This window comes from Lepidochelys kempii, chromosome 6 (genome assembly GCF_965140265.1).
Source record: "Lepidochelys kempii isolate rLepKem1 chromosome 6, rLepKem1.hap2, whole genome shotgun sequence".
NCBI lineage: Eukaryota > Metazoa > Chordata > Testudines > Cheloniidae > Lepidochelys > Lepidochelys kempii.
The window spans coordinates 116,653,153-116,677,477 of NC_133261.1; the positions used below are offsets into that span (position 1 = coordinate 116,653,153).

General features: G+C 48.1%; 1 protein-coding gene across 1 annotated transcript in view; it reads right to left on the reverse strand.

Annotated features, from left to right (window-relative positions):
• AHNAK2 (AHNAK nucleoprotein 2) overlaps positions 1-24,325 on the reverse strand; it is a 36,996-nt gene that overhangs the window by 8,643 nt on the left and 4,028 nt on the right. Inside the window, exons 5-6 of the mRNA XM_073350356.1 lie at positions 7,139-23,958; positions 186-6,664 (exon numbers count right to left, since the gene is read on the reverse strand). Coding sequence (XP_073206457.1) covers positions 186-6,664; positions 7,139-23,958 — 23,299 coding nt within the window. The remainder of the gene's footprint in view (positions 1-185; positions 6,665-7,138; positions 23,959-24,325) is intronic.

The following is a 24,325-nucleotide window of genomic DNA, read 5'->3' on the forward strand; positions in this document are numbered from 1 at the left end:
TTCAGCTGATGGTGCTTTCGCTTCAATTCCTGGACCCTTCAGCTCAAAGGAACCTTCTATTTTGGGAATCTTGACTCCAGGTGCTGAGATTTTGACATCTGGAGGAACGGAGGCTGCTTTCAGGTCAGCTTCTTGAAGACTGACATCACATGTGGGAAGTGAGACATCGACTTTGGGTAAAGTAACATCCACGTCTACTTTGGGAGCTTTGATTTCAGGTTTAGAAAATCCCGTAGAAGGCATCTTGATTTTTGGCATGTGTATTTGCATCCCTGTTGCCTCTGCTTTCCCTGTCTCAACTTCAATACTGCTTTCCATGGTGGGAACTTTCACTTCAAATCCCGCCTCTTTCATTTCGGCTCGTGATTTGGGAAGGGAAATATCTGCCTCTACCTTTGGCAGACTGACCTGTACCTGGGGAGCCTTGACTTTGGGAAGCTTCACACTCGGCAGCTTAACATCAGGCATTTTAAGTTTCCCCTGCTCACCATCTTTTCCTGCAGAAGTCCCGATTTCCAGTTCAGCACTTGGAGCCTGGATTGCGGGTCCTGACAGTGTTATCTCTCCTTCTGCCCCAGCTGACGGCACTGTCACCTGGGGCTCTTTGAGGCTTGCTTCAACATCTCCTACGCCACCACTGGTCTCTTTTGTGGTGGACCAGCCAAATGAAGGCATGCCGAATTTTGGCATTTTGAACTTCCTTTCTTTTCCTTTCGCATCTTTCTCTGTGGCTTTTATTTCACCTTCTATCTTTACCGCTTGAGCTGTTGCTTCTGGGCCTTGAATGTCCACCTCGGCCTTTGGAAGAGAAACGTCTACTGATGGGAGGGTGATGTCCACCTTTGGTGCTTGAAGGTCTGCTTTAGGCATTTTGGGCATTTTGAGTGATGGCATTTGGATTTTCCAGCCGGAAGCTTCAGTCTCTAGGTCAGGAACATCAGCTTCCACTGCTAGCGTCGGGGTTTCCACGCCGATTGCACCCACTTGGCCTTTGACTTTTGGCTTGGGAATGTCAGCTTCCATTTTGGGTAAGCTGATCTCGCCTTCTGGCACTTTGCCTTTTGGAAGTGAAACTCCAAACTTTGGCTTTTCAAATTTAGGCATTTGAATTTTCCCTTCCAAACCGGCAGTTTTCACCTCAGCTCCCTCCACCGCAATTTCAGCTGATGGTGCTTTCGCTTCAATTCCTGGACCCTTCAGCTCAAAGGAACCTTCTATTTTGGGAATCTTGACTCCAGGTGCTGAGATTTTGACATCTGCAGGAACGGAGGCTGCTTTCAGGTCAGCTTCTTGAAGACTGACATCACACGTGGGAAGTGAGACATCGGCTTTGGGTAAAGTAACATCCACGTCTACTTTGGGAGCTTTGATTTCAGGTTTAGAAAATCCCGTAGAAGGCATCTTGACTTTTGGCATGCGTATTTGCATCCCTGTTGCCTCTGCTTTCCCTGTCTCAACTTCAATACTGCTTTCCATGGTGGGAACTTTCACTTCAAATCCCGCCTCTTTCATTTCGGCTCGTGATTTGGGAAGGGAAATATCTGCCTCTACCTTTGGCAGACTGACCTGTACCTGGGGAGCTTTGACTTTGGGAAGCTTCACACTCGGCAGCTTAACATCAGGCATTTTAAGTTTCCCTTGCTCACCATCTTTTCCTGCAGAAGTCCCGATTTCCAGTTCAGCACTTGGAGCCTGGATTGCGGGTCCTGACAGTGTTATCTCTCCTTCTGCCCCAGCTGACGGCACTGTCACCTGGGGCTCTTTGAGGCTTGCTTCAACATCTCCTACGCCACCACTGGTCTCTTTTGTGGTGGACCAGCCAAATGAAGGCATGCCGAATTTTGGCATTTTGAACTTCCTTTCTTTTCCTTTCGCATCTTTCTCTGTGGCTTTTATTTCACCTTCTATCTTTACCGCTTGAGCTGTTGCTTCTGGGCCTTGAATGTCCACCTCGGCCTTTGGAAGAGAAACGTCTACTGATGGGAGGGTGATGTCCACCTTTGGTGCTTGAAGGTCTGCTTTAGGCATTTTGGGCATTTTGAGTGATGGCATTTGGATTTTCCAGCCGGAAGCTTCAGTCTCTAGGTCAGGAACATCAGCTTCCACTGCTAGCGTCGGGGTTTCCACGCCGATTGCACCCACTTGGCCTTTGACTTTTGGCTTGGGAATGTCAGCTTCCATTTTGGGTAAGCTGATCTCGCCTTCTGGCACTTTGCCTTTTGGAAGTGAAACTCCAAACTTTGGCTTTTCAAATTTAGGCATTTGAATTTTCCCTTCCAAACCGGCAGTTTTCACCTCAGCTCCCTCCACCGCAATTTCAGCTGATGGTGCTTTCGCTTCAATTCCTGGACCCTTCAGCTCAAAGGAACCTTCTATTTTGGGAATCTTGACTCCAGGTGCTGAGATTTTGACATCTGCAGGAACGGAGGCTGCTTTCAGGTCAGCTTCTTGAAGACTGACATCACACGTGGGAAGTGAGACAACGGCTTTGGGTAAAGTAACATCCACGTCTACTTTGGGAGCTTTGATTTCAGGTTTAGAAAATCCCGTAGAAGGCATCTTGACTTTTGGCATGTGTATTTGCATCCCTGTTGCCTCTGCTTTCCCTGTCTCAACTTCAATACTGCTTTCCATGGTGGGAACTTTCACTTCAAATCCCGCCTCTTTCATTTCGGCTCGTGATTTGGGAAGGGAAATATCTGCCTCTACCTTTGGCAGACTGACCTGTACCTGGGGAGCTTTGACTATGGGAAGCTTCACACTCGGCAGCTTAACATCAGGCATTTTAAGTTTCCCTAGCTCACCATCTTTTCCTGCAGAAGTCCCGATTTCCAGTTCAGCACTTGGAGCCTGGATTGCGGGTCCTGACAGTGTTATCTCTCCTTCTGCCCCAGCTGACGGCACTGTCACCTGGGGCTCTTTGAGGCTTGCTTCAACATCTCCTACGCCACCACTGGTCTCTTTTGTGGTGGACCAGCCAAATGAAGGCATGCCGAATTTTGGCATTTTGAACTTCCTTTCTTTTCCTTTCGCATCTTTCTCTGTGGCTTTTATTTCACCTTCTATCTTTACCGCTTGAGCTGTTGCTTCTGGGCCTTGAATGTCCACCTCGGCCTTTGGAAGAGAAACGTCTACTGATGGGAGGGTGATGTCCACCTTTGGTGCTTGAAGGTCTGCTTTAGGCATTTTGGGCATTTTGAGTGATGGCATTTGGATTTTCCAGCCGGAAGCTTCAGTCTCTAGGTCAGGAACATCAGCTTCCACTGCTAGCGTCGGGGTTTCCACGCCGATTGCACCCACTTGGCCTTTGACTTTTGGCTTGGGAATGTCAGCTTCCATTTTGGGTAAGCTGATCTCACCTTCTGGCACTTTGCCTTTTGGAAGTGAAACTCCAAACTTTGGCTTTTCAAATTTAGGCATTTGAATTTTCCCTTCCAAACCGGCAGTTTTCACCTCTGCTCCCTCCACCGCAATTTCAGCTGATGGTGCTTTCGCTTCAATTCCTGGACCCTTCAGCTCAAAGGAACCTTCTATTTTGGGAATCTTGACTCCAGGTGCTGAGATTTTGACATCTGCAGGAACGGAGGCTGCTTTCAGGTCAGCTTCTTGAAGACTGACATCACACGTGGGAAGTGAGACATCGGCTTTGGGTAAAGTAACATCCACGTCTACTTTGGGAGCTTTGATTTCAGGTTTAGAAAATCCCGTAGAAGGCATCTTGACTTTTGGCATGCGTATTTGCATCCCTGTTGCCTCTGCTTTCCCTGTCTCAACTTCAATACTGCTTTCCATGGTGGGAACTTTCACTTCAAATCCCGCCTCTTTCATTTCGGCTCGTGATTTGGGAAGGGAAATATCTGCCTCTACCTTTGGCAGACTGACCTGTACCTGGGGAGCTTTGACTTTGGGAAGCTTCACACTCGGCAGCTTAACATCAGGCATTTTAAGTTTCCCCTGCTCACCATCTTTTCCTGCAGAAGTCCCGATTTCCAGTTCAGCACTTGGAGCCTGGATTGCGGGTCCTGACAGTGTTATCTCTCCTTCTGCCCCAGCTGACGGCACTGTCACCTGGGGCTCTTTGAGGCTTGCTTCAACATCTGCTACGCCACCACTGGTCTCTTTTGTGGTGGACCAGCCAAATGAAGGCATGCCGAATTTTGGCATTTTGAACTTACTTTCTTTTCCTTTTGCATCTTTCTCTGTGGCTTTTATTTCACCTTCTATCTTTACCGCTTGAGCTGTTGCTTCTGGGCCTTGAATGTCCACCTCGGCCTTTGGAAGAGAAACGTCTACTGATGGGAGGGTGATGTCCACCTTTGGTGCTTGAAGGTCTGCTTTAGGCATTTTGGGCATTTTGAGTGATGGCATTTGGATTTTCCAGCCGGAAGCTTCAGTCTCTAGGTCAGGAACATCAGCTTCCACTGCTAGCGTCGGGGTTTCCACGCCGATTGCACCCACTTGGCCTTTGACTTTTGGCTTGGGAATGTCAGCTTCCATTTTGGGTAAGCTGATCTCGCCTTCTGGCACTTTGCCTTTTGGAAGTGAAACTCCAAACTTTGGCTTTTCAAATTTAGGCATTTGAATTTTCCCTTCCAAACCGGCAGTTTTCACCTCTGCTCCCTCCACCGCAATTTCAGCTGATGGTGCTTTCGCTTCAATTCCTGGACCCTTCAGCTCAAAGGAACCTTCTATTTTGGGAATCTTGACTCCAGGTGCTGAGATTTTGACATCTGCAGGAACGGAGGCTGCTTTCAGGTCAGCTTCTTGAAGACTGACATCACACGTGGGAAGTGAGACATCGGCTTTGGGTAAAGTAACATCCACGTCTACTTTGGGAGCTTTGATTTCAGGTTTAGAAAATCCCGTAGAAGGCATCTTGACTTTTGGCATGCGTATTTGCATCCCTGTTGCCTCTGCTTTCCCTGTCTCAACTTCAATACTGCTTTCCATGGTGGGAACTTTCACTTCAAATCCCGCCTCTTTCATTTCGGCTTGTGATTTGGGAAGGGAAATATCTGCCTCTACCTTTGGCAGACTGACCTGTACCTGGGGAGCCTTGACTTTGGGAAGCTTCACACTCGGCAGCTTAACATCAGGCATTTTAAGTTTCCCCTGCTCACCATCTTTTCCTGCAGAAATCCCGATTTCCAGTTCAGCACTTGGAGCCTGGATTGCGGGTCCTGACAGTGTTATCTCTCCTTCTGCCCCAGCTGACGGCACTGTCACCTGGGGCTCTTTGAGGCTTGCTTCAACATCTGCTACGCCACCACTGGTCTCTTTTGTGGTGGACCAGCCAAATGAAGGCATGCCGAATTTTGGCATTTTGAACTTCCTTTCTTTTCCTTTTGCATCTTTCTCTGTGGCTTTTATTTCACCTTCTATCTTTACCGCTTGAGCTGTTGCTTCTGGGCCTTGAATGTCCACCTCGGCCTTTGGAAGAGAAACGTCTACTGATGGGAGGGTGATGTCCACCTTTGGTGCTTGAAGGTCTGCTTTAGGCATTTTGGGCATTTTGAGTGATGGCATTTGGATTTTCCAGCCGGAAGCTTCAGTCTCTAGGTCAGGAACATCAGCTTCCACTGCTAGCGTCGGGGTTTCCACGCCGATTGCACCCACTTGGCCTTTGACTTTTGGCTTGGGAATGTCAGCTTCCATTTTGGGTAAGCTGATCTCGCCTTCTGGCACTTTGCCTTTTGGAAGTGAAACTCCAAACTTTGGCTTTTCAAATTTAGGCATTTGAATTTTCCCTTCCAAACCGGCAGTTTTCACCTCTGCTCCCTCCACCGCAATTTCAGCTGATGGTGCTTTCGCTTCAATTCCTGGACCCTTCAGCTCAAAGGAACCTTCTATTTTGGGAATCTTGACTCCAGGTGCTGAGATTTTGACATCTGCAGGAACGGAGGCTGCTTTCAGGTCAGCTTCTTGAAGACTGACATCACACGTGGGAAGTGAGACATCGGCTTTGGGTAAAGTAACATCCACGTCTACTTTGGGAGCTTTGATTTCAGGTTTAGAAAATCCCGTAGAAGGCATCTTGACTTTTGGCATGCGTATTTGCATCCCTGTTGCCTCTGCTTTCCCTGTCTCAACTTCAATACTGCTTTCCATGGTGGGAACTTTCACTTCAAATCCCGCCTCTTTCATTTCGGCTCGTGATTTGGAAAGGGAAATATCTGCCTCTACCTTTGGCAGACTGACCTGTACCTGGGGAGCTTTGACTTTGGGAAGCTTCACACTCGGCAGCTTAACATCAGGCATTTTAAGTTTCCCTTGCTCACCATCTTTTCCTGCAGAAGTCCCGATTTCCAGTTCAGCACTTGGAGCCTGGATTGCGGGTCCTGACAGTGTTATCTCTCCTTCTGCCCCAGCTGACGGCACTGTCACCTGGGGCTCTTTGAGGCTTGCTTCAACATCTGCTACGCCACCACTGGTCTCTTTTGTGGTGGACCAGCCAAATGAAGGCATGCCGAATTTTGGCATTTTGAACTTACTTTCTTTTCCTTTTGCATCTTTCTCTGTGGCTTTTATTTCACCTTCTATCTTTACCGCTTGAGCTGTTGCTTCTGGGCCTTGAATGTCCACCTCGGCCTTTGGAAGAGAAACGTCTACTGATGGGAGGGTGATGTCCACCTTTGGTGCTTGAAGGTCTGCTTTAGGCATTTTGGGCATTTTGAGTGATGGCATTTGGATTTTCCAGCCGGAAGCTTCAGTCTCTAGGTCAGGAACATCAGCTTCCACTGCTAGCGTCGGGGTTTCCACGCCGATTGCACCCACTTGGCCTTTGACTTTTGGCTTGGGAATGTCAGCTTCCATTTTGGGTAAGCTGATCTCGCCTTCTGGCACTTTGCCTTTTGGAATTGAAACTCCAAACTTTGGCTTTTCAAATTTAGGCATTTGAATTTTCCCTTCCAAACCGGCAGTTTTCACCTCTGCTCCCTCCACCGCAATTTCAGCTGATGGTGCTTTCGCTTCAATTCCTGGACCCTTCAGCTCAAAGGAACCTTCTATTTTGGGAATCTTGACTCCAGGTGCTGAGATTTTGACATCTGCAGGAACGGAGGCTGCTTTCAGGTCAGCTTCTTGAAGACTGACATCACACGTGGGAAGTGAGACATCGGCTTTGGGTAAAGTAACATCCACGTCTACTTTGGGAGCTTTGATTTCAGGTTTAGAAAATCCCGTAGAAGGCATCTTGACTTTTGGCATGCGTATTTGCATCCCTGTTGCCTCTGCTTTCCCTGTCTCAACTTCAATACTGCTTTCCATGGTGGGAACTTTCACTTCAAATCCCGCCTCTTTCATTTCGGCTTGTGATTTGGGAAGGGAAATATCTGCCTCTACCTTTGGCAGACTGACCTGTACCTGGGGAGCCTTGACTTTGGGAAGCTTCACACTCGGCAGCTTAACATCAGGCATTTTAAGTTTCCCCTGCTCACCATCTTTTCCTGCAGAAATCCCGATTTCCAGTTCAGCACTTGGAGCCTGGATTGCGGGTCCTGACAGTGTTATCTCTCCTTCTGCCCCAGCTGACGGCACTGTCACCTGGGGCTCTTTGAGGCTTGCTTCAACATCTGCTACGCCACCACTGGTCTCTTTTGTGGTGGACCAGCCAAATGAAGGCATGCCGAATTTTGGCAGTTTGAACTTACTTTCTTTTCCTTTTGCATCTTTCTCTGTGGCTTTTATTTCACCTTCTATCTTTACGGCTTGAGCTGTTGCTTCTGGGCCTTGAATGTCCACCTCGACCTTTGGAAGAGAAACGTCTACTGATGGGAGGGTGATGTCCACCTTTGGTGCTTGAAGGTCTGCTTTAGGCATTTTGGGCATTTTGAGTGATGGCATTTGGATTTTCCAGCCGGAAGCTTCAGTCTCTAGGTCAGGAACATCAGCTTCCACTGCTAGCGTCGGGGTTTCCACGCCGATTGCACCCACTTGGCCTTTGACTTTTGGCTTGGGAATGTCAGCTTCCATTTTGGGTAAGCTGATCTCACCTTCTGGCACTTTGCCTTTTGGAAGTGAAACTCCAAACTTTGGCTTTTCAAATTTAGGCATTTGAATTTTCCCTTCCAAACCGGCAGTTTTCACCTCTGCTCCCTCCACCGCAATTTCAGCTGATGGTGCTTTTGCTTCAATTCCTGGACCCTTCAGCTCAAAGGAACCTTCTATTTTGGGAATCTTGACTCCAGGTGCTGAGATTTTGACATCTGCAGGAACGGAGGCTGCTTTCAGGTCAGCTTCTTGAAGACTGACATCACACGTGGGAAGTGAGACATCGGCTTTGGGTAAAGTAACATCCACGTCTACTTTGGGAGCTTTGATTTCAGGTTTAGAAAATCCCGTAGAAGGCATCTTGACTTTTGGCATGCGTATTTGCATCCCTGTTGCCTCTGCTTTCCCTGTCTCAACTTCAATACTGCTTTCCATGGTGGGAACTTTCACTTCAAATCCCGCCTCTTTCATTTCGGCTCGTGATTTGGGAAGGGAAATATCTGCCTCTACCTTTGGCAGACTGACCTGTACCTGGGGAGCTTTGACTTTGGGAAGCTTCACACTCGGCAGCTTAACATCAGGCATTTTAAGTTTCCCCTGCTCACCATCTTTTCCTGCAGAAATCCCGATTTCCAGTTCAGCAGTTGGAGCCTGGATTGCGGGTCCTGACAGTGTTATCTCTCCTTCTGCCCCAGCTGACGGCACTGTCACCTGGGGCTCTTTGAGGCTTGCTTCAACATCTCCTACGCCACCACTGGTCTCTTTTGTGGTGGACCAGCCAAATGAAGGCATGCCGAATTTTGGCATTTTGAACTTCCTTTCTTTTCCTTTTGCATCTTTCTCTGTGGCTTTTATTTCACCTTCTATCTTTACCGCTTGAGCTGTTGCTTCTGGGCCTTGAATGTCCACCTCGGCCTTTGGAAGAGAAACGTCTACTGATGGGAGGGTGATGTCCACCTTTGGTGCTTGAAGGTCTGCTTTAGGCATTTTGGGCATTTTGAGTGATGGCATTTGGATTTTCCAGCCGGAAGCTTCAGTCTCTAGGTCAGGAACATCAGCTTCCACTGCTAGCGTCGGGGTTTCCACGCCGATTGCACCCACTTGGCCTTTGACTTTTGGCTTGGGAATGTCAGCTTCCATTTTGGGTAAGCTGATCTCGCCTTCTGGCACTTTGCCTTTTGGAAGTGAAACTCCAAACTTTGGCTTTTCAAATTTAGGCATTTGAATTTTCCCTTCCAAACCGGCAGTTTTCACCTCTGCTCCCTCCACCGCAATTTCAGCTGATGGTGCTTTCGCTTCAATTCCTGGACCCTTCAGCTCAAAGGAACCTTCTATTTTGGGAATCTTGACTCCAGGTGCTGAGATTTTGACATCTGCAGGAACGGAGGCTGCTTTCAGGTCAGCTTCTTGAAGACTGACATCACACGTGGGAAGTGAGACATCGGCTTTGGGTAAAGTAACATCCACGTCTACTTTGGGAGCTTTGATTTCAGGTTTAGAAAATCCCGTAGAAGGCATCTTGACTTTTGGCATGCGTATTTGCATCCCTGTTGCCTCTGCTTTCCCTGTCTCAACTTCAATACTGCTTTCCATGGTGGGAACTTTCACTTCAAATCCCGCCTCTTTCATTTCGGCTCGTGATTTGGGAAGGGAAATATCTGCCTCTACCTTTGGCAGACTGACCTGTACCTGGGGAGCTTTGACTTTGGGAAGCTTCACACTCGGCAGCTTAACATCAGGCATTTTAAGTTTCCCCTGCTCACCATCTTTTCCTGCAGAAGTCCCGATTTCCAGTTCAGCACTTGGAGCCTGGATTGCGGGTCCTGACAGTGTTATCTCTCCTTCTGCCCCAGCTGACGGCACTGTCACCTGGGGCTCTTTGAGGCTTGCTTCAACATCTGCTACGCCACCACTGGTCTCTTTTGTGGTGGACCAGCCAAATGAAGGCATGCCGAATTTTGGCATTTTGAACTTCCTTTCTTTTCCTTTTGCATCTTTCTCTGTGGCTTTTATTTCACCTTCTATCTTTACCGCTTGAGCTGTTGCTTCTGGGCCTTGAATGTCCACCTCGGCCTTTGGAAGAGAAACGTCTACTGATGGGAGGGTGATGTCCACCTTTGGTGCTTGAAGGTCTGCTTTAGGCATTTTGGGCATTTTGAGTGATGGCATTTGGATTTTCCAGCCGGAAGCTTCAGTCTCTAGGTCAGGAACATCAGCTTCCACTGCTAGCGTCGGGGTTTCCACGCCGATTGCACCCACTTGGCCTTTGACTTTTGGCTTGGGAATGTCAGCTTCCATTTTGGGTAAGCTGATCTCGCCTTCTGGCACTTTGCCTTTTGGAAGTGAAACTCCAAACTTTGGCTTTTCAAATTTAGGCATTTGAATTTTCCCTTCCAAACCGGCAGTTTTCACCTCTGCTCCCTCCACCGCAATTTCAGCTGATGGTGCTTTCGCTTCAATTCCTGGACCCTTCAGCTCAAAGGAACCTTCTATTTTGGGAATCTTGACTCCAGGTGCTGAGATTTTGACATCTGCAGGAACGGAGGCTGCTTTCAGGTCAGCTTCTTGAAGACTGACATCACACGTGGGAAGTGAGACATCGGCTTTGGGTAAAGTAACATCCACGTCTACTTTGGGAGCTTTGATTTCAGGTTTAGAAAATCCCGTAGAAGGCATCTTGACTTTTGGCATGCGTATTTGCATCCCTGTTGCCTCTGCTTTCCCTGTCTCAACTTCAATACTGCTTTCCATGGTGGGAACTTTCACTTCAAATCCCGCCTCTTTCATTTCGGCTCGTGATTTGGAAAGGGAAATATCTGCCTCTACCTTTGGCAGACTGACCTGTACCTGGGGAGCTTTGACTTTGGGAAGCTTCACACTCGGCAGCTTAACATCAGGCATTTTAAGTTTCCCTTGCTCACCATCTTTTCCTGCAGAAGTCCCGATTTCCAGTTCAGCACTTGGAGCCTGGATTGCGGGTCCTGACAGTGTTATCTCTCCTTCTGCCCCAGCTGACGGCACTGTCACCTGGGGCTCTTTGAGGCTTGCTTCAACATCTGCTACGCCACCACTGGTCTCTTTTGTGGTGGACCAGCCAAATGAAGGCATGCCGAATTTTGGCATTTTGAACTTACTTTCTTTTCCTTTTGCATCTTTCTCTGTGGCTTTTATTTCACCTTCTATCTTTACCGCTTGAGCTGTTGCTTCTGGGCCTTGAATGTCCACCTCGGCCTTTGGAAGAGAAACGTCTACTGATGGGAGGGTGATGTCCACCTTTGGTGCTTGAAGGTCTGCTTTAGGCATTTTGGGCATTTTGAGTGATGGCATTTGGATTTTCCAGCCGGAAGCTTCAGTCTCTAGGTCAGGAACATCAGCTTCCACTGCTAGCGTCGGGGTTTCCACGCCGATTGCACCCACTTGGCCTTTGACTTTTGGCTTGGGAATGTCAGCTTCCATTTTGGGTAAGCTGATCTCGCCTTCTGGCACTTTGCCTTTTGGAATTGAAACTCCAAACTTTGGCTTTTCAAATTTAGGCATTTGAATTTTCCCTTCCAAACCGGCAGTTTTCACCTCTGCTCCCTCCACCGCAATTTCAGCTGATGGTGCTTTCGCTTCAATTCCTGGACCCTTCAGCTCAAAGGAACCTTCTATTTTGGGAATCTTGACTCCAGGTGCTGAGATTTTGACATCTGCAGGAACGGAGGCTGCTTTCAGGTCAGCTTCTTGAAGACTGACATCACACGTGGGAAGTGAGACATCGGCTTTGGGTAAAGTAACATCCACGTCTACTTTGGGAGCTTTGATTTCAGGTTTAGAAAATCCCGTAGAAGGCATCTTGACTTTTGGCATGCGTATTTGCATCCCTGTTGCCTCTGCTTTCCCTGTCTCAACTTCAATACTGCTTTCCATGGTGGGAACTTTCACTTCAAATCCCGCCTCTTTCATTTCGGCTTGTGATTTGGGAAGGGAAATATCTGCCTCTACCTTTGGCAGACTGACCTGTACCTGGGGAGCCTTGACTTTGGGAAGCTTCACACTCGGCAGCTTAACATCAGGCATTTTAAGTTTCCCCTGCTCACCATCTTTTCCTGCAGAAATCCCGATTTCCAGTTCAGCACTTGGAGCCTGGATTGCGGGTCCTGACAGTGTTATCTCTCCTTCTGCCCCAGCTGACGGCACTGTCACCTGGGGCTCTTTGAGGCTTGCTTCAACATCTGCTACGCCACCACTGGTCTCTTTTGTGGTGGACCAGCCAAATGAAGGCATGCCGAATTTTGGCAGTTTGAACTTACTTTCTTTTCCTTTTGCATCTTTCTCTGTGGCTTTTATTTCACCTTCTATCTTTACGGCTTGAGCTGTTGCTTCTGGGCCTTGAATGTCCACCTCGACCTTTGGAAGAGAAACGTCTACTGATGGGAGGGTGATGTCCACCTTTGGTGCTTGAAGGTCTGCTTTAGGCATTTTGGGCATTTTGAGTGATGGCATTTGGATTTTCCAGCCGGAAGCTTCAGTCTCTAGGTCAGGAACATCAGCTTCCACTGCTAGCGTCGGGGTTTCCACGCCGATTGCACCCACTTGGCCTTTGACTTTTGGCTTGGGAATGTCAGCTTCCATTTTGGGTAAGCTGATCTCACCTTCTGGCACTTTGCCTTTTGGAAGTGAAACTCCAAACTTTGGCTTTTCAAATTTAGGCATTTGAATTTTCCCTTCCAAACCGGCAGTTTTCACCTCTGCTCCCTCCACCGCAATTTCAGCTGATGGTGCTTTCGCTTCAATTCCTGGACCCTTCAGCTCAAAGGAACCTTCTATTTTGGGAATCTTGACTCCAGGTGCTGAGATTTTGACATCTGCAGGAACGGAGGCTGCTTTCAGGTCAGCTTCTTGAAGACTGACATCACACGTGGGAAGTGAGACATCGGCTTTGGGTAAAGTAACATCCACGTCTACTTTGGGAGCTTTGATTTCAGGTTTAGAAAATCCCGTAGAAGGCATCTTGACTTTTGGCATGCGTATTTGCATCCCTGTTGCCTCTGCTTTCCCTGTCTCAACTTCAATACTGCTTTCCATGGTGGGAACTTTCACTTCAAATCCCGCCTCTTTCATTTCGGCTCGTGATTTGGGAAGGGAAATATCTGCCTCTACCTTTGGCAGACTGACCTGTACCTGGGGAGCTTTGACTTTGGGAAGCTTCACACTCGGCAGCTTAACATCAGGCATTTTAAGTTTCCCCTGCTCACCATCTTTTCCTGCAGAAATCCCGATTTCCAGTTCAGCACTTGGAGCCTGGATTGCGGGTCCTGACAGTGTTATCTCTCCTTCTGCCCCAGCTGACGGCACTGTCACCTGGGGCTCTTTGAGGCTTGCTTCAACATCTGCTACGCCACCACTGGTCTCTTTTGTGGTGGACCAGCCAAATGAAGGCATGCCGAATTTTGGCATTTTGAACTTCCTTTCTTTTCCTTTTGCATCTTTCTCTGTGGCTTTTATTTCACCTTCTATCTTTACCGCTTGAGCTGTTGCTTCTGGGCCTTGAATGTCCACCTCGGCCTTTGGAAGAGAAACGTCTACTGATGGGAGGGTGATGTCCACCTTTGGTGCTTGAAGGTCTGCTTTAGGCATTTTGGGCATTTTGAGTGATGGCATTTGGATTTTCCAGCCGGAAGCTTCAGTCTCTAGGTCAGGAACATCAGCTTCCACTGCTAGCGTCGGGGTTTCCACGCCGATTGCACCCACTTGGCCTTTGACTTTTGGCTTGGGAATGTCAGCTTCCATTTTGGGTAAGCTGATCTCGCCTTCTGGCACTTTGCCTTTTGGAAGTGAAACTCCAAACTTTGGCTTTTCAAATTTAGGCATTTGAATTTTCCCTTCCAAACCGGCAGTTTTCACCTCAGCTCCCTCCACCGCAATTTCAGCTGATGGTGCTTTCGCTTCAATTCCTGGACCCTTCAGCTCAAAGGAACCTTCTATTTTGGGAATCTTGACTCCAGGTGCTGAGATTTTGACATCTGCAGGAACGGAGGCTGCTTTCAGGTCAGCTTCTTGAAGACTGACATCACACGTGGGAAGTGAGACAACGGCTTTGGGTAAAGTAACATCCACGTCTACTTTGGGAGCTTTGATTTCAGGTTTAGAAAATCCCGTAGAAGGCATCTTGACTTTTGGCATGTGTATTTGCATCCCTGTTGCCTCTGCTTTCCCTGTCTCAACTTCAATACTGCTTTCCATGGTGGGAACTTTCACTTCAAATCCCGCCTCTTTCATTTCGGCTCGTGATTTGGGAAGGGAAATATCTGCCTCTACCTTTGGCAGACTGACCTGTACCTGGGGAGCTTTGACTATGGGAAGCTTCACACTCGGCAGCTTAACATCAGGCATTTTAAGTTTCCCTAGCTCACCATCTTTTCCTGCAGAAGTCCCGATTTCCAGTTCAGCACTTGGAGCCTGGATTGCGGGTCCTGACAGTGTTATCTCTCCTTCTGCCCCAGCTGACGGCACTGTCACCTGGGGCTCTTTGAGGCTTGCTTCAACATCTCCTACGCCACCACTGGTCTCTTTTGTGGTGGACCAGCCAAATGAAGGCATGCCGAATTTTGGCATTTTGAACTTCCTTTCTTTTCCTTTCGCATCTTTCTCTGTGGCTTTTATTTCACCTTCTATCTTTACCGCTTGAGCTGTTGCTTCTGGGCCTTGAATGTCCACCTCGGCCTTTGGAAGAGAAACGTCTACTGATGGGAGGGTGATGTCCACCTTTGGTGCTTGAAGGTCTGCTTTAGGCATTTTGGGCATTTTGAGTGATGGCATTTGGATTTTCCAGCCGGAAGCTTCAGTCTCTAGGTCAGGAACATCAGCTTCCACTGCTAGCGTCGGGGTTTCCACGCCGATTGCACCCACTTGGCCTTTGACTTTTGGCTTGGGAATGTCAGCTTCCATTTTGGGTAAGCTGATCTCACCTTCTGGCACTTTGCCTTTTGGAAGTGAAACTCCAAACTTTGGCTTTTCAAATTTAGGCATTTGAATTTTCCCTTCCAAACCGGCAGTTTTCACCTCTGCTCCCTCCACCGCAATTTCAGCTGATGGTGCTTTCGCTTCAATTCCTGGACCCTTCAGCTCAAAGGAACCTTCTATTTTGGGAATCTTGACTCCAGGTGCTGAGATTTTGACATCTGCAGGAACGGAGGCTGCTTTCAGGTCAGCTTCTTGAAGACTGACATCACACGTGGGAAGTGAGACATCGGCTTTGGGTAAAGTAACATCCACGTCTACTTTGGGAGCTTTGATTTCAGGTTTAGAAAATCCCGTAGAAGGCATCTTGACTTTTGGCATGCGTATTTGCATCCCTGTTGCCTCTGCTTTCCCTGTCTCAACTTCAATACTGCTTTCCATGGTGGGAACTTTCACTTCAAATCCCGCCTCTTTCATTTCGGCTCGTGATTTGGGAAGGGAAATATCTGCCTCTACCTTTGGCAGACTGACCTGTACCTGGGGAGCTTTGACTTTGGGAAGCTTCACACTCGGCAGCTTAACATCAGGCATTTTAAGTTTCCCCTGCTCACCATCTTTTCCTGCAGAAGTCCCGATTTCCAGTTCAGCACTTGGAGCCTGGATTGCGGGTCCTGACAGTGTTATCTCTCCTTCTGCCCCAGCTGACGGCACTGTCACCTGGGGCTCTTTGAGGCTTGCTTCAACATCTGCTACGCCACCACTGGTCTCTTTTGTGGTGGACCAGCCAAATGAAGGCATGCCGAATTTTGGCATTTTGAACTTACTTTCTTTTCCTTTTGCATCTTTCTCTGTGGCTTTTATTTCACCTTCTATCTTTACCGCTTGAGCTGTTGCTTCTGGGCCTTGAATGTCCACCTCGGCCTTTGGAAGAGAAACGTCTACTGATGGGAGGGTGATGTCCACCTTTGGTGCTTGAAGGTCTGCTTTAGGCATTTTGGGCATTTTGAGTGATGGCATTTGGATTTTCCAGCCGGAAGCTTCAGTCTCTAGGTCAGGAACATCAGCTTCCACTGCTAGCGTCGGGGTTTCCACGCCGATTGCACCCACTTGGCCTTTGACTTTTGGCTTGGGAATGTCAGCTTCCATTTTGGGTAAGCTGATCTCGCCTTCTGGCACTTTGCCTTTTGGAAGTGAAACTCCAAACTTTGGCTTTTCAAATTTAGGCATTTGAATTTTCCCTTCCAAACCGGCAGTTTTCACCTCTGCTCCCTCCACCGCAATTTCAGCTGATGGTGCTTTCGCTTCAATTCCTGGACCCTTCAGCTCAAAGGAACCTTCTATTTTGGGAATCTTGACTCCAGGTGCTGAGATTTTGACATCTGCAGGAACGGAGGCTGCTTTCAGGTCAGCTTCTTGAAGACTGACATCACACGTGGGAAGTGAGACATCGGCTTTGGGTAAAGTAACATCCACGTCTACTTTGGGAGCTTTGATTTCAGGTTTAGAAAATCCCGTAGAAGGCATCTTGACTTTTGGCATGCGTATTTGCATCCCTGTTGCCTCTGCTTTCCCTGTCTCAACTTCAATACTGCTTTCCATGGTGGGAACTTTCACTTCAAATCCCGCCTCTTTCATTTCGGCTTGTGATTTGGGAAGGGAAATATCTGCCTCTACCTTTGGCAGACTGACCTGTACCTGGGGAGCCTTGACTTTGGGAAGCTTCACACTCGGCAGCTTAACATCAGGCATTTTAAGTTTCCCCTGCTCACCATCTTTTCCTGCAGAAATCCCGATTTCCAGTTCAGCACTTGGAGCCTGGATTGCGGGTCCTGACAGTGTTATCTCTCCTTCTGCCCCAGCTGACGGCACTGTCACCTGGGGCTCTTTGAGGCTTGCTTCAACATCTGCTACGCCACCACTGGTCTCTTTTGTGGTGGACCAGCCAAATGAAGGCATGCCGAATTTTGGCAGTTTGAACTTCCTTTCTTTTCCTTTTGCATCTTTCTCTGTGGCTTTTATTTCACCTTCTATCTTTACCGCTTGAGCTGTTGCTTCTGGGCCTTGAATGTCCACCTCGGCCTTTGGAAGAGAAACGTCTACTGATGGGAGGGTGATGTCCACCTTTGGTGCTTGAAGGTCTGCTTTAGGCATTTTGGGCATTTTGAGTGATGGCATTTGGATTTTCCAGCCGGAAGCTTCAGTCTCTAGGTCAGGAACATCAGCTTCCACTGCTAGCGTCGGGGTTTCCACGCCGATTGCACCCACTTGGCCTTTGACTTTTGGCTTGGGAATGTCAGCTTCCATTTTGGGTAAGCTGATCTCGCCTTCTGGCACTTTGCCTTTTGGAAGTGAAACTCCAAACTTTGGCTTTTCAAATTTAGGCATTTGAATTTTCCCTTCCAAACCGGCAGTTTTCACCTCTGCTCCCTCCACCGCAATTTCAGCTGATGGTGCTTTCGCTTCAATTCCTGGACCCTTCAGCTCAAAGGAACCTTCTATTTTGGGAATCTTGACTCCAGGTGCTGAGATTTTGACATCTGCAGGAACGGAGGCTGCTTTCAGGTCAGCTTCTTGAAGACTGACATCACACGTGGGAAGTGAGACATCGGCTTTGGGTAAAGTAACATCCACGTCTACTTTGGGAGCTTTGATTTCAGGTTTAGAAAATCCCGTAGAAGGCATCTTGACTTTTGGCATGCGTATTTGCATCCCTGTTGCCTCTGCTTTCCCTGTCTCAACTTCAATACTGCTTTCCATGGTGGGAACTTTCACTTCAAATCCCGCCTCTTTCATTTCGGCTCGTGATTTGGAAAGGGAAATATCTGCCTCTACCTTTGGCAGACTGACCTGTACCTGGGGAGCTTTGACTTTGGGAAGCTTCACACTCGGCAGCTTAACATCAGGCATTTTAAGTTTCCCTTGCTCACCATCTTTTCCTGCAGAAGTCCCGATTTCCAGTTCAGCACTTGGAGCCTGGATTGCGGGTCCTGACAGTGTTATCTCTCCTTCTGCCCCAGCTGACGGCACTGTCACCTGGGGCTCTTTGAGGCTTGCTTCAACATCTGCTACGCCACCACTGGTCTCTTTTGTGGTGGACCAGCCAAATGAAGGCATGCCGAATTTTGGCATTTTGAACTTACTTTCTTTTCCTTTTGCATCTTTCTCTGTGGCTTTTATTTCACCTTCTATCTTTACCGCTTGAGCTGTTGCTTCTGGGCCTTGAATGTCCACCTCGGCCTTTGGAAGAGAAACGTCTACTGATGGGAGGGTGATGTCCACCTTTGGTGCTTGAAGGTCTGCTTTAGGCATTTTGGGCATTTTGAGTGATGGCATTTGGATTTTCCAGCCGGAAGCTTCAGTCTCTAGGTCAGGAACATCAGCTTCCACTGCTAGCGTCGGGGTTTCCACGCCGATTGCACCCACTTGGCCTTTGACTTTTGGCTTGGGAATGTCAGCTTCCATTTTGGGTAAGCTGATCTCGCCTTCTGGCACTTTGCCTTTTGGAATTGAAACTCCAAACTTTGGCTTTTCAAATTTAGGCATTTGAATTTTCCCTTCCAAACCGGCAGTTTTCACCTCTGCTCCCTCCACCGCAATTTCAGCTGATGGTGCTTTCGCTTCAATTCCTGGACCCTTCAGCTCAAAGGAACCTTCTATTTTGGGAATCTTGACTCCAGGTGCTGAGATTTTGACATCTGCAGGAACGGAGGCTGCTTTCAGGTCAGCTTCTTGAAGACTGACATCACACGTGGGAAGTGAGACATCGGCTTTGGGTAAAGTAACATCCACGTCTACTTTGGGAGCTTTGATTTCAGGTTTAGAAAATCCCGTAGAAGGCATCTTGACTTTTGGCATGCGTATTTGCATCCCTGTTGCCTCTGCTTTCCCTGTCTCAACTTCAATACTGCTTTCCATGGTGGGAACTTTCACTTCAAATCCCGCCTCTTTCATTTCGGCTTGTGATTTGGGAAGGGAAATATCTGCCTCTACCTTTGGCAGACTGACCTGTACCTGGGGAGCCTTGACTTTGGGAAGCTTCACACTCGGCAGCTTAACATCAGGCATTTTAAGTTTCCCCTGCTCACCATCTTTTCCTGCAGAAATCCCGATTTCCAGTTCAGCACTTGGAGCCTGGATTGCGGGTCCTGACAGTGTTATCTCTCCTTCTGCCCCAGCTGACGGCACTGTCACCTGGGGCTCTTTGAGGCTTGCTTCAACATCTGCTACGCCACCACTGGTCTCTTTTGTGGTGGACCAGCCAAATGAAGGCATGCCGAATTTTGGCAGTTTGAACTTACTTTCTTTTCCTTTTGCATCTTTCTCTGTGGCTTTTATTTCACCTTCTATCTTTACGGCTTGAGCTGTTGCTTCTGGGCCTTGAATGTCCACCTCGACCTTTGGAAGAGAAACGTCTACTGATGGGAGGGTGATGTCCACCTTTGGTGCTTGAAGGTCTGCTTTAGGCATTTTGGGCATTTTGAGTGATGGCATTTGGATTTTCCAGCCGGAAGCTTCAGTCTCTAGGTCAGGAACATCAGCTTCCACTGCTAGCGTCGGGGTTTCCACGCCGATTGCACCCACTTGGCCTTTGACTTTTGGCTTGGGAATGTCAGCTTCCATTTTGGGTAAGCTGATCTCACCTTCTGGCACTTTGCCTTTTGGAAGTGAAACTCCAAACTTTGGCTTTTCAAATTTAGGCATTTGAATTTTCCCTTCCAAACCGGCAGTTTTCACCTCTGCTCCCTCCACCGCAATTTCAGCTGATGGTGCTTTCGCTTCAATTCCTGGACCCTTCAGCTCAAAGGAACCTTCTATTTTGGGAATCTTGACTCCAGGTGCTGAGATTTTGACATCTGCAGGAACGGAGGCTGCTTTCAGGTCAGCTTCTTGAAGACTGACATCACACGTGGGAAGTGAGACATCGGCTTTGGGTAAAGTAACATCCACGTCTACTTTGGGAGCTTTGATTTCAGGTTTAGAAAATCCCGTAGAAGGCATCTTGACTTTTGGCATGCGTATTTGCATCCCTGTTGCCTCTGCTTTCCCTGTCTCAACTTCAATACTGCTTTCCATGGTGGGAACTTTCACTTCAAATCCCGCCTCTTTCATTTCGGCTCGTGATTTGGGAAGGGAAATATCTGCCTCTACCTTTGGCAGACTGACCTGTACCTGGGGAGCTTTGACTTTGGGAAGCTTCACACTCGGCAGCTTAACATCAGGCATTTTAAGTTTCCCCTGCTCACCATCTTTTCCTGCAGAAATCCCGATTTCCAGTTCAGCACTTGGAGCCTGGATTGCGGGTCCTGACAGTGTTATCTCTCCTTCTGCCCCAGCTGACGGCACTGTCACCTGGGGCTCTTTGAGGCTTGCTTCAACATCTGCTACGCCACCACTGGTCTCTTTTGTGGTGGACCAGCCAAATGAAGGCATGCCGAATTTTGGCATTTTGAACTTCCTTTCTTTTCCTTTTGCATCTTTCTCTGTGGCTTTTATTTCACCTTCTATCTTTACCGCTTGAGCTGTTGCTTCTGGGCCTTGAATGTCCACCTCGGCCTTTGGAAGAGAAACGTCTACTGATGGGAGGGTGATGTCCACCTTTGGTGCTTGAAGGTCTGCTTTAGGCATTTTGGGCATTTTGAGTGATGGCATTTGGATTTTCCAGCCGGAAGCTTCAGTCTCTAGGTCAGGAACATCAGCTTCCACTGCTAGCGTCGGGGTTTCCACGCCGATTGCACCCACTTGGCCTTTGACTTTTGGCTTGGGAATGTCAGCTTCCATTTTGGGTAAGCTGATCTCGCCTTCTGGCACTTTGCCTTTTGGAAGTGAAACTCCAAACTTTGGCTTTTCAAATTTAGGCATTTGAATTTTCCCTTCCAAACCGGCAGTTTTCACCTCAGCTCCCTCCACCGCAATTTCAGCTGATGGTGCTTTCGCTTCAATTCCTGGACCCTTCAGCTCAAAGGAACCTTCTATTTTGGGAATCTTGACTCCAGGTGCTGAGATTTTGACATCTGCAGGAACGGAGGCTGCTTTCAGGTCAGCTTCTTGAAGACTGACATCACACGTGGGAAGTGAGACATCGGCTTTGGGTAAAGTAACATCCACGTCTACTTTGGGAGCTTTGATTTCAGGTTTAGAAAATCCCGTAGAAGGCATCTTGACTTTTGGCATGCGTATTTGCATCCCTGTTGCCTCTGCTTTCCCTGTCTCAACTTCAATACTGCTTTCCATGGTGGGAACTTTCACTTCAAATCCCGCCTCTTTCATTTCGGCTCGTGATTTGGGAAGGGAAATATCTGCCTCTACCTTTGGCAGACTGACCTGTACCTGGGGAGCTTTGACTTTGGGAAGCTTCACACTCGGCAGCTTAACATCAGGCATTTTAAGTTTCCCCTGCTCACCATCTTTTCCTGCAGAAATCCCGATTTCCAGTTCAGCAGTTGGAGCCTGGATTGCGGGTCCTGACAGTGTTATCTCTCCTTCTGCCCCAGCTGACGGCACTGTCACCTGGGGCTCTTTGAGGCTTGCTTCAACATCTGCTACGCCACCACTGGTCTCTTTTGTGGTGGACCAGCCAAATGAAGGCATGCCGAATTTTGGCATTTTGAACTTCCTTTCTTTTCCTTTTGCATCTTTCTCTGTGGCTTTTATTTCACCTTCTATCTTTACCGCTTGAGCTGTTGCTTCTGGGCCTTGAATGTCCACCTCGGCCTTTGGAAGAGAAACGTCTACTGATGGGAGGGTGATGTCCACCTTTGGTGCTTGAAGGTCTGCTTTAGGCATTTTGGGCATTTTGAGTGATGGCATTTGGATTTTCCAGCCGGAAGCTTCAGTCTCTAGGTCAGGAACATCAGCTTCCACTGCTAGCGTCGGGGTTTCCACGCCGATTGCACCCACTTGGCCTTTGACTTTTGGCTTGGGAATGTCAGCTTCCATTTTGGGTAAGCTGATCTCGCCTTCTGGCACTTTGCCTTTTGGAAGTGAAACTCCAAACTTTGGCTTTTCAAATTTAGGCATTTGAATTTTCCCTTCCAAACCGGCAGTTTTCACCTCTGCTCCCTCCACCGCAATTTCAGCTGATGGTGCTTTCGCTTCAATTCCTGGACCCTTCAGCTCAAAGGAACCTTCTATTTTGGGAATCTTGACTCCAGGTGCTGAGATTTTGACATCTGCAGGAACGGAGGCTGCTTTCAGGTCAGCTTCTTGAAGACTGACATCACACGTGGGAAGTGAGACATCGGCTTTGGGTAAAGTAACATCCACGTCTACTTTGGGAGCTTTGATTTCAGGTTTAGAAAATCCCGTAGAAGGCATCTTGACTTTTGGCATGCGTATTTGCATCCCTGTTGCCTCTGCTTTCCCTGTCTCAACTTCAATACTGCTTTCCATGGTGGGAACTTTCACTTCAAATCCCGCCTCTTTCATTTCGGCTCGTGATTTGGGAAGGGAAATATCTGCCTCTACCTTTGGCAGACTGACCTGTACCTGGGGAGCTTTGACTTTGGGAAGCTTCACACTCGGCAGCTTAACATCAGGCATTTTAAGTTTCCCCTGCTCACCATCTTTTCCTGCAGAAGTCCCGATTTCCAGTTCAGCACTTGGAGCCTGGATTGCGGGTCCTGACAGTGTTATCTCTCCTTCTGCCCCAGCTGACGGCACTGTCACCTGGGGCTCTTTGAGGCTTGCTTCAACATCTGCTACGCCACCACTGGTCTCTTTTGTGGTGGACCAGCCAAATGAAGGCATGCCGAATTTTGGCATTTTGAACTTCCTTTCTTTTCCTTTTGCATCTTTCTCTGTGGCTTTTATTTCACCTTCTATCTTTACCGCTTGAGCTGTTGCTTCTGGGCCTTGAATGTCCACCTCGGCCTTTGGAAGAGAAACGTCTACTGATGGGAGGGTGATGTCCACCTTTGGTGCTTGAAGGTCTGCTTTAGGCATTTTGGGCATTTTGAGTGATGGCATTTGGATTTTCCAGCCGGAAGCTTCAGTCTCTAGGTCAGGAACATCAGCTTCCACTGCTAGCGTCGGGGTTTCCACGCCGATTGCACCCACTTGGCCTTTGACTTTTGGCTTGGGAATGTCAGCTTCCATTTTGGGTAAGCTGATCTCGCCTTCTGGCACTTTGCCTTTTGGAAGTGAAACTCCAAACTTTGGCTTTTCAAATTTAGGCATTTGAATTTTCCCTTCCAAACCGGCAGTTTTCACCTCTGCTCCCTCCACCGCAATTTCAGCTGATGGTGCTTTCGCTTCAATTCCTGGACCCTTCAGCTCAAAGGAACCTTCTATTTTGGGAATCTTGACTCCAGGTGCTGAGATTTTGACATCTGCAGGAACGGAGGCTGCTTTCAGGTCAGCTTCTTGAAGACTGACATCACACGTGGGAAGTGAGACATCGGCTTTGGGTAAAGTCACATCCACGTCTACTTTGGGAGCTTTGATTTCAGGTTTAGAAAATCCCGTAGAAGGCATCTTGACTTTTGGCATGTGTATTTGCATCCCTGTTGCCTCTGCTTTCCCTGTCTCAACTTCAATACTGCTTTCCATGGTGGGAACTTTCACTTCATATCCCGCCTCTTTCATTTCGGCTCGTGATTTGGGAAGGGAAATATCTGCCTCTACCTTTGGCAGACTGACCTGTACCTGGGGAGCCTTGACTTTGGGAAGCTTCACACTCGGCAGCTTAACATCAGGCATTTTAAGTTTCCCCTGCTCACCATCTTTTCCTGCAGAAATCCCGATTTCCAGTTCAGCACTTGGAGCCTGGATTGCGGGTCCTGACAGTGTTATCTCTCCTTCTGCCCCAGCTGACGGCACTGTCACCTGGGTCTCTTTGAGGCTTGCTTCAACATCTGCTACGCCACCACTGGTCTCTTTTGTGGTGGACCAGCCAAATGAAGGCATGCCGAATTTTGGCAGTTTGAACTTCCTTTCTTTTCCTTTTGCATCTTTCTCTGTGGCTTTTATTTCACCTTCTATCTTTACCGCTTTAGCTGTTGCTTCTGGTCCTTGAATGTCCACCTCAGCCTTTGGAAGAGAAACGTCTACTGATGGGAGGGTGATGTCCACCTTTGGTGCTTGAAGGTCTGCTTTAGGCATTTTGGGCATTTTGAGTGATGGCATTTGGATTTTCCAGCCTGAGCCTTCTGTCATAGGATCAATTTGCTCTGGTGCTTTTGGGACCTCCTTATCAATTTCCAGTCCTTCCATTTTTAGTGTTTTCTTTTGCATGTCAGTTTCCATTTCGTGTAATGTGATTTCACTTTCTGGCTGCTTACCCTTATTGATGCCAATTCCAAACTTTTCTTGTTGTATATGTGATATTTGCATCTGATCCTGCTCCCATTCTTCATTTTTCTGTTTTTCTTGTTTTGTTTTTCCTGTTTCTTTTGTT